Here is an 11,065-nt window from a genome sequence, read left to right on the forward strand (position 1 = left end):
AAAAATTTGATTGAATATGCCAACGCCAGTATAAAGTCCCGAAGAATCCAACATTTTTGTTATAAATCCGCGCGCGAAAAGAATACTTTTCGGCAACCGATGTTAACTTGTTTTAAGCTTGAATATCGAATTCCACCGATAGCGTGACCTCTTTCGACGTGGTTGCAAGTGAGTTCGCTCTCCTCTCATTTTTCTCCGCAATTTAGCTTGCATAATTCCATAAGTAATTTTGCTGTAACAGCCATGGCCCCACCGACTTACGGAGATTTGGGGAAGGCATGCCGTGATATTTTCGGCAAAGGATATCATTTCGGGCTAATTAAACTCGAGTTGAAAACTAAAACTGAAAATTCCGTCGATATAACTGCTGGTGGTTCCTTGAATCAAGACTCCGGAAAGGTTTTCGGAACATTGGAAACCAAATATAAAATCAAGGATTATGGAACAGTTTTCACTGAGAAATGGAACACGGACAATTCACTTTCGACCGAAATCTCAGTTGAGGACAGTCTGGCTAAAGGATTGAAATTGTCCTTGGATACCACGTTTTCTCCCCAAAGTGGCAAGAAGACGGGGCGAGTGAAAACCCAGTTCAAGCATGACAGCCTGGCTATGAATATGGATGTGAACCTCGATCTTGCCGGACCAATTATAAATGGCAGTTCCGTTTTTTGTTACAACGGCTGGCTGGCGGGATATCAAATGACTTTTGATTCTGCCAAATCAAAATTCACCAAGAATAACTTTGCTGTTGGTTACTCTGCGGGAGACTTCGTACTGCATACCAGTGTTAATGATGGGCAAGAATACCTGGGTTCCCTCTACCAGAAGGTCAACCCGCGGTTGGAGACTGGAATTCAATTAGCTTGGGCTGCCGGTTCCACTGCCACAAGATTTGAAATGGGGTGCAAATACTCCCTGGCCAACAATGCCGCAGTTCGAGCGAAGGTGGACAATTCCAGCTGCGTTGGACTAGGTTTTCAGCAGCAGTTGAGAGATGGTGTTACGCTAACCTTATCAGCCTTAATTGATGGCAAAAATTTGAATCAAGGAGGGCACAAGGTTGGCTTGGCTTTGGATTTGGAAGCCTGATCGCCATAATCCCTTTCCATAGATTATCAGGTATCGGGAGAGATGATTTGGGCTTCTTGAATCCATCCAATAAGAAGCAGTTGGCCTTACCTCTTCTCATTTCACCCAAGTTGTGTAAGGTATGGTCTACCTTAAATATATGTGAGCGTAAATCTGTTTATTTCCATGTATGTATTCTTGACCTACATTTTTTTTTCTATTATGATTGTACCGTAACACTTAACATTCTTCTACTGCAGTTTGGATGGATCCGAAGATAAGAAGCCCATACCTTAGTGACTCCTTGCTTTCTCCATTGGATCCCGTGGCGGAAGGACGCCGACGAGTGGAATTACCCACGGGAGCCAGAACGCCATATTCCTTTATAACAGTTTCATGTCCCATAACTAGTCTGTGGTTTTCAAAGCTAATTTTAATCTGTTTGATTAGTTTCCTAACCCAAGAGGGTGATTACATTGACGAGAAAATACCATGTATGGCCATCGTTAATAAAAGTGTAATCTTAATAACTTGGAAGTAGTAATATCTGTTTCTTGGTGTCTCGTTAAGATGAACTCCCTGATGCCACAATTATTCGGAAAGAAATTAATGTTTGAGCTGCATTTTTATTTTATAATACTTAGTTTCAAGCAGTGATTTTTGAGGATGATGTGTAATTCGCTCATCTTTCATTTGCACATTCCTTAGGTGTCTTAACGTGCAATTTGATGTTCTCTGGGTCATTAAATGTGGGTATTATGGTAAGAATATTTTCCATATCTTGAAAAATAATCAACTTCATAAAGACCTTAGTTAACAACTATGTGAGGAAATGTTTCTCAGGATGAGTTCATGATACGGTTAAATGATAGGGTGCTTTGGACATAATATTTTTTGCGATTGCATGCAGGTGTTCTGCCATTGCCTATCATGTTGTTGGCTGCCAGTTTTTGTAATTTTGGACAATTTTGTATTTTACTAATATCACGGCATATATAGAATATTTTGATTAGGGTATGTGAATAGTATGAACGGGTTAGTTTTGAATGGTGCACCCATGAGGTGTTACACATCTGTTAGAGTATTTTTTGTGATACAGTAAATGTGGAGATAGATGCTGATGTAATAATATTCTTATATAAGATGATGATTAACCACAATTATGGAAAATGGCATCAGTAATAATGAGATTCTTTACACCAATGACCTAAGCTTGTAGTAATCTTCAATGAGAAAATTGGTTAGTTGAATTAGGATTTTAATGTGGAGCCTATGGATGTGCGAATCTGCAGCCTTTTGATATGAGTTTGGGTAAGAATTGAAAAAGTGAGCGCTAAGGAAAAAGGAAAGTTTGTCAAGGGAATTTCTTCACTTATGGTAAACCTAGTGAGAAGATATTGAATTACAATGTCTTTGTGAAAACTTAATTGATAGGAAAATGTGAACAAAGAAAAAGCTCGTTTGAACAAGTTGTGTTAATAACTTCGTTTTTATGTATTCGTAATTTAGCAATGTGGCAGTTTTATTCCTTAATTGATTTTCTTGGGTAGGCACCGACGATGAACTTTAGATAAATTTTACTACAAAGTGATAGTCCATTTGAAAGAGCACTCTATTTCTGACTTGAAGGCAGTGGTGGAAGTGCAGATGATGTTTCTGGTAGTACTCTCAGCTTCCATCGAGCTGTGTGATTTATTGGGTTCCAGATCTTCCCAGGAAAGGAACCACACCCCTTTTACCTTTGCCTTTGGAGCTTAAACATATTGAACAAGCTCCACCCTAACCTGTCAAAACTACCTTCGAGTCGGTTATTGTGGTTTTTATTACTAAGGTACTGCATTATTTTTCCTTGCCTGTGCATTGGTAGGAAGTTACTCAAAAAGTAAAATGTTTGTGGCAGAAAGAACCTTGATAATGACAGTAACTTGTGCATTTGCCTGCAGCAGTGTACCCCCTTGCCAGTGCCTCCATGCTCTCATTCTCCCAGTTCTTACATTGGTATAACAATCGAGTTGCAAATACACCATACACATGATCACTGGAAGTTCTACCATAAGTAATTTAAAAATTGACATTGTACATGCTGAGTTCTGGTAGATTTTGATTTTTTAGAGATGGATGTGGCAAGAATGCAAAAGGGAACATCATACGGCCTTAAGAAAAACCTTCCTGAATTTTAAGCATTTGGATTATTTTTATTGAAGAACCTTATAAATTCTTTGATGTTTTTTGATTCCCAATTCTAGGGTATATTTATGCATTTTTCATGTAATATATTGTAGTTATTTTGGACAAGATTCAGACAGAGATCAGAGTAGGATCCTCATTTTTTACTTGGTAAATATGGTCAAATGATGATTAGGTCAACAGTTCGATAAAACATCTTTTTATGTAATCACCTTTCAATATACTGTGTTAAATTTTGGATCATTCTGATAAATAACGTAAGTACCTCCATTTTTAATAAGAAATATATATTTTCATTTATTCAATCTTTTTTATATCAATTTTAAATTTTATTGCTCTCAAATCTGATTTAATTCGGAAATAATTCCAATTATGCCATAAGATTTTTGTTCAGTACATGAAACAAAGCACCTTTATATAAAAATTTATCTTTTAGGGAATCGATTAGATTGGCATAACTTAGAAGTGGGAATTTTACTCTAGAAATTTGGGGATTTTGAATTACATGAGTGATGGCACTACATATCAGCACCATTCCTAAGTTTTTTGTGTAGGTTTCTGCAATTGCAACCTAATGCCAACTACTGGTAAACTGGAGGATACCACGAAAGAAACATGTGAACAATACCACCCACCCAAAATACGTGCCATGTAGATACCATTGAAAGTAAACATTATTTGTTAAAATTGGTGCAAAGGAAATAATGGAAAATTGTCACAAATGAACATAACAGCGAATTAGATTCATATGTCTAATCTTTTTACATCCTCCAACTGCATGTTATATTTTAGTCGAGCATTATTGAAGTGCCTGATCATGAAAGAATATCGCATTTTCTTCGGTGAAGTTTTAAAATCTACATCGATTTGTTCCTAAAAGTAGAGGAAATTCATATTCGGTAAGACCTCTTGTTCTCTCCTTATTTTAGGTCTCTATTCATTTCAAACCTAATATGTAAACTTTTAGGGATTATAGTGTTCTGAGTATATTACTTTTAGGCTTATGGATTATTATGCCACATCTAGGTGTGACTGGCATCCTAGGCAATGGTATGTTGACTGTCAAAGAAGCTCCTCTAGGAAGGATTCTAGCTTGTGAAGAATAGATTACCCATGTTATTCCTACAGTTTGTTTGCAATGGTGGTATATCCTGAGTTCTGTAACTTTTAGTAGGGAATCTGACAAATGGCAAAGTAGGGCACAGCCGAATCCACTAGCCTTGCATAATCTTTTTTTCATTACTTGCATCAGCCTAAGAGCAAAGCCCTGGATGATTAAATTCATAAGGCCAGGGTTTGTCTTGAATGATTCATCCATCAATGAATGGACCTTTAGATGCTTACTAGATTATTGATGCATAGATTTTGGGTAGTGTATATTCAATGAAAAAAGACTGGTGAATGCAATTATGGGAGGCAAAATAATATCATGTGTGTACATGAATCAAAGCACAAAGGGCGTGATGATGTTAAAATTGAGAGCAATTATCTTTCTTGGCTTTCAATTGTCTTTCCTGGCCATGGGTCTACCTGCCTGCCATTAATCAAATTCTTGAGGTTCCTTAACTGAACCATTTGAATCAAATTAGCATATCTGGCAGCAGCATGACTAGGTCCAAAAATAAGAAATGTTGGAAATTGTGTGCTTAAATTTAATATGGGGCGATACCAAATAAATCATGCTAAGTTTCTGTCGATATATTTTCCAATACAGCACTATAAGCATTTATACATACATACATGTTAGACGAACTAGGAAAAAAAGAATTTTTCCATTGGTTTTGTATAAAAAAGTAATTTCCTGTTGTAAAACAAGTATTTTATTTTCAAGCAAATTCCTGGAGTGGCCTAGGGACATATATTATATGTAAGGATTAATTATTTTTGGAGACAGGAGGTTGGGGTGAGGTTATCAGCCTCTCCTTCTTCTAGAAGCGCTTCTACCATGCATCCAGCTATCCAAGGAATAAACTCTTACCTCACACCATTGATAAATGTTTTTTTTCAAGCAGTAGCCATTACAATGATTTCATGATTATATACTGACAAAGAGGAGGCATACACATTCTCTGAGATGCAAATCGCACCTCTGTCAAACTTGAGGAACATTCTGGACAAAAAAATAATGTCAAGAAATGTTTTTGACTGCGGAAAAAATGTATATGCATGTACACTCATGGAGTATGTAATATTAGCACATAAAATTTTTTTTCCCTTACCTTTTCAAACCTGTAATTATTTACTCTGAAGCTCATTTAGTGTATTTGAATTAATCTGCTACTGTTCATCAGGGAGAAAGGAGTCAATTTATCTTGAACCACAGTAGATTTCTGAAAAAATCAAATGAGCAATAACATTCTAATAGCATCTACTTTTATGATGTATTTGGTGAAAAATTTTGCTAATTATTTCAAAGTTACATTAGGCATGCAAAACTGAGTTTTTAACTTCTTATTTTCATAAAAATTCAAAAACTCTGCTGTTCGAACTGCCTCTATGCATCCACAATACCAGGAAGACTACTTTTTTGCATGGCCTTAACAATCATTTAATTTTTGTGGTAAATCTTCAACAAGTAATGTAAAGGAATTTAATATTTTTATGTGAACATATCAGTATCTCTTGGCACAAATACCAATGTGGACACAAGTGAAAAATGATATTTGAACTGTTACGAGACTGTGCAGAGGTGAGAAGAGAGTGGAAGTTGCCTGTCAGGGGATATAAGAATACCTAAGGATCTTATGGCATCATAGGAGCATTGCCACATGGCTTAGTTTCATCAAATAAGACAACCTGACACTCCATGCATTTAACTTCTTCAATTACATGTATATTCTGCTTCCCTTTTTTCCATCCACCATGCCTATCCTTTTCCTCATCAATATTTATTCACTTAACGTTCTCCCTTCTAATACAGTATTCAACATTTCATCGTCTATCAAAATGATGTGCATCCACTTATCTTGTCTCTTTTGGATTTCTCCCAGCAGTCCTCTCCCCCACCATGCCTACTACCTCTTCATTTGATTTTCTTTCCTTTCAGTTGACTTAATTTCCATCATTTCTAAACCCGCATCTGAAAAAACCTTGAATCTACGCTTATCATCTTGCTTCAATGACCAAATTTCAGTATCATACGAAACCATTCTCCACATCAAGGTTTTCATTAATCTTTTTTTAGATGTTCCTATCATCAACTCCCTCTTCCTTGTTAAAGTTTCCGTATGATTCTCCTTCTAATGCCCATACTACTTTGACTGTCTTGATCCAAAACACTTCCAAGATAGGTAAACTGTTCCACCTGCTAAGTTTTTGCCCTCCAATTTCAGCATTTAACTTAGCCTCCTCCTATCCCAAAAACCTCATCACATTTGCTTTGTCTTGATTGATTCTCATCCCACTCCTATAATAATCACACTGATTTCCCAATGCACTTGCCAATGATTGTGACCCATTGACTTACTGGCTAACTAAAGATTGATGATCTGCAAAACTGATTTTATGGATTCTTCACCTACTTTCACTTCTGCCTCCAACTCTCTCCGTGCCTCCCGTACCAATACCTCCACATGTGCGAGTACATTAAAAATGACACCCCTGCCTTACTTCTATTCATAACATTGCCCATCCAAACTGTCTATCCGCCACTCACACCTGAGCTGTCTGAGATACATGCAAATGCAGATAAATCACCTATCCCTCCAATCTACTCCTTTTTCTGAAATCCATTCATGAATTATACCCAATTAACTATCTAACACCTTTTTGAAATCTAGTCAAATACATCCTGACTGATTCCATACTCCTCTATTGGTGATCTCATTACTGCTATGGTATCATGCGTGCCTTTACCCTTCCTGAAACCAAACTGATCATCCACTGAGTAATGATTTGCTCCCCTCTCCAGCCTCTTATGCATTGATGATCCTAAGTATCGTTTTAGTTACCAGCTAATTCAAACTTATTGTTGTTCTTTAGTCCTTGCATACAGTGGCCTTTCCCTTTTTTGATATGGGAACTAGCATTGACCTGGCATTATCTACCAGCCCAATACCTCCCTCTACAAATTTACTCATAAAAATTCTTCCTTCCATGTTTTCCTAGACCTTAAATTAGTTTTTCAGGATTGTTATCCATCCCTACAGAATCTTTTGATTTCAGTTCCCTTAATGCCCTTACTAAACTGCCATGAAATATGCCTGGACCAATGATTTCCTCATCAGCATCCTATTCTCATCCAAATCTAAACTTGATGGACTTTTATCTTTACCAAATAGATCCTAAATGTGTTATCCCATCTCTCCTGAATATTTTCGGAATCAATTGATAATTTTCCTGCATTATCTTTGAAAACGTGTGGGATTCCCCTTCTTACTTCCTGATAATGCTTTCACCCTTCAATGCAGTTTGTCCATTTCACCTAAACTTCATACTCCACCATGCCTTTTACCCACCATACCTTTTCCTTATAAGTTTCCTGCTATAGTTCATTATTCAACTCTTTGTACTTCCATCTGCCTAATTCTGTGTTTAAATTCTTCCATTTATTTCTCTCATCTATCTTCTTATTTATCTAATCTCATGGTTCCTACTGTATGTCATTTTCCTTTTTACTGTCGTTCATATTTGCATTTGTGTCCTTTTAGTGTGGCTTTTAGTGTCGACTGTTTAATATGTTCTCATCTTTACCTGTGTCCTTGTCTTCTTTCATCAATGTTTTCACTACCTCCTGGTTTCCTTCTGTTTCTTCCCTGTTAAATCTTCTGAATTCCATTTTCTCAGCCATCTCCACTGTTCTGTCCTCATGAATATGACGCCAATCTTCAGTTACACTAAATTATGGTCTGAAACACTTTAGCTCCCTGGAAACTTGGAATTAATTGTGTGATCCCTAAATCTGAGCCTATTGGTTATATAGTCTCATGGTATTTGTGGTATTGGTAACTCATATCTCTGAATCCCTGGACAAGTGCCACGTATAACTGTGTCTATTTTAATGTTCAAACTTTGTTAATTATGATTAAATCACATCTCGGGTTGCTCTCTGTTACTTTCTACTGGGGTCATTCCTTGTACCTAAACCATATGGACTTACCTTACTCCCATCTCTCCTTTCACCGACAATCATGCTCCGATCCCCATTATTATCAAATGTTTCCCACTAGGAACCCCTATGGTTATTTACTTTAATTGATTGAACAGCTTATTTTTTCCTTCCTCACCATGATATATTGTTAGTATGTGGACCTGAATAATGAACAAGTTTGTTGGTACAGTTTTTACTTATACTAATGATATTCTATCACTCACTTGCTCCAGTTTGCTATATATTTTCCTGCATTTTTTTCAATACTTCTCCATCCCTCATGAGCTTCTCTTCTTCTTCACTGTATACATATTACTCAAGTGCTATCATTCCAGTAATCTCTACTATCCTTCCATGTCAACTAGCACAGCCCTAAAATATTTATATTTTCCTTTCCATTTCCTACATTATATTTTCAAAATTCCCCATTCTCAAGAGTATCCTAACATTCCAACCCCTATTCGAACTGGTTTGGTACTCATCTGGATCTTGTTTACTACTAGTGTTGATTTTGCTTCGCAACGATTTTAATGAGATGACAACTGCAGAAACCTCATCTGTCCTGCTGCTTGACATAACATATGGCCCAGTTGATCAAATCGTATAGTGGCAAAGACTTATTTCTATACTTGTGTTCATCATGATTTCTGGGGATATATAATTTAGGGTGGTTTCCAATTGCATTCCTCAATAGTTATAATGTCACACCATCACTGAAATGGCTGTTTCACTGGTGACAGATGCCTTTGCAGTCATCTCCCTGAGGAACAGATGCTGTGAAAACTGCCGTTTGTTTGATTGCTACCCTTTGACCTATCTGGCATAGGTGACCCTACCAGGAACAAATATCATTGCTCCCACTTGCACAGCTTTTGGGGTCATCAGAATCCACAAGACAGTCTACCATGTCCAGATTGTGGTCCTCGGGTATTATGCTTAGTAGAAAATATTCAGACAAACTGTTGCACTTCAGCATATATGTCATTGAGAAATTCATGGATTTGGGAAGGAATATATTATGCATTTTTCTATATGGAGAAGGCATATGGCATTGTAATTAGAGGAAATTTTTGGAACTATTTGGGTGCATTATATTTGTATTTTTTAGTACCCTGCAAGCCACTGCTTGGGTGTGTGACAGGGGGTGAACAAACACCAGACTACTCTTGACTCAAAACACTGTTTCCTCCCAGCATGGTTGAACAATGTTATTTCATTCTGATCCTGCATTGTTCGTGGAAAAAATGACATCTTAAATCTATCTGTTCTATGCTTAATCTATATAATTTGATGGACATGATCTCACCTACCATAGAATGATGGGTTAATTATACATTTTCAACATCAATGCCAAAGAGAAATCCTTCCAATTTATGCAAGAGATTTAATCTGTAATTTAACCTTTGCTCCTAGAGTGATTACCAGCCCAGCTCCTCCAATATTTTGGATATGCTAATTAATTCATCATAACTATGTTTTACGAATCTAGTTCCTCTACGCTGTATGCAATCAAATTCGAAAATCAATCCAACTTTATGAGGATCCCATATAATAGCAGCATATGTTAAATGAAGCCTAACCTGTGAAAGATAACATGTCTCTTTAATCTTTTCATCATATTTTCCCAGTGTTCTTCTAATAAATCCTAATTTTTTGTTAGCTTGTCCACATATTCCCTGTATATTTTTCACTAAGGAGAGGTCATGAGTGAGGGTAACACCTAAGTATTTAATGGAGTCTACACATTCAATCTTGGTGTTCCCAATGCGGTTGGTGTTCAGGAGGGAATTGCTCTTTTCCCAAAAATTCATCACTGCACACATTAATTTAATTCTAATCGAAAAAACAAAGGTATATAATTCCATCATTACAGTTAAAGGTTTTTATGGATAAAAACATGATTGGTAGATCTGTGGATAACGTAGTTCTAATAATTGGAGCTGTGAACTTGAATGCTAGTCTAAACAGAAATCATGCCAATACTGTTTGAGTGCTTAATGGATTTACTAAGAATATTGGATAGCCTCTTTGAGATAGGTAATTAAGGGAGAGAATGGAATTAAAGGCAAATTTTTCCAAAACCAAAGAGTATAAAAAGAAAATGGAAAGAACTATTACATACTGAGCATTAGTGGCTGTAATATTAATCAAATGGATGATTTTTGTACTAATTAAACGATTAGGCTGAATTTTTGTGAAAAAAATGATTTACTGGTGGAGATAGGGGGAACAAGAGTTACATGGTAGGTGAAATATAAAAGAAAAGGTGCTGGCAGTACTTATGAGGAAAATATAAACACGCGAATTCCAAAAGTAATAGCAATGAATAAAAAAGTAACCTCATTTTATCGTATAGGGGTGAAACTTTTGTTGGCCAGAGTATCCATTTTGGTGAAACAGGAGCACTTCTGAAATAAAACCATAAACACAGTCTAAAAATAAATTTTGAGAATACCTTAATATGTCTTGGCAAAAATATGTGTCATACTTCAAATAATAGTTTATGCATATTTTTACAATGTGCTGGAAGCAAATGTAGTCAGTTAACTAGGTAGATGTGTTTATATATTCCCCTGAGATATGTTTCTTCTCTTCAATTTAATGTCAATTTTCGGAATTATAGGCTTTTATTCTGATGTACTGACACTATCTAGTGAAGTTACGATGGAGAAAGTCGAAATATCGCGTTCAGTACAAAATGTAACGGACACAAAAAAA

General features: G+C 36.4%; 1 protein-coding gene across 1 annotated transcript; it reads left to right on the forward strand.

Annotated features, from left to right (window-relative positions):
• Positions 1–132: 132 nt before the first annotated feature.
• Positions 133–1,608, forward strand: LOC139690102 (voltage-dependent anion-selective channel-like). Its single transcript, XM_071587332.1, has 2 exons — positions 133–1,211; positions 1,332–1,608. The coding sequence occupies exon 1, from the start codon at positions 244–246 to the stop codon at positions 1,090–1,092; it is 849 nt and encodes a 282-aa protein (XP_071443433.1). The 5' UTR covers positions 133–243; the 3' UTR covers positions 1,093–1,211; positions 1,332–1,608.
• Positions 1,609–11,065: the final 9,457 nt, after the last annotated feature.

This window comes from Hetaerina americana, unplaced genomic scaffold (assembly GCF_022747635.1).
Source record: "Hetaerina americana unplaced genomic scaffold, ioHetAmer1.1.p SCAF_3, whole genome shotgun sequence".
Lineage (NCBI taxonomy): Eukaryota > Metazoa > Arthropoda > Insecta > Odonata > Calopterygidae > Hetaerina > Hetaerina americana.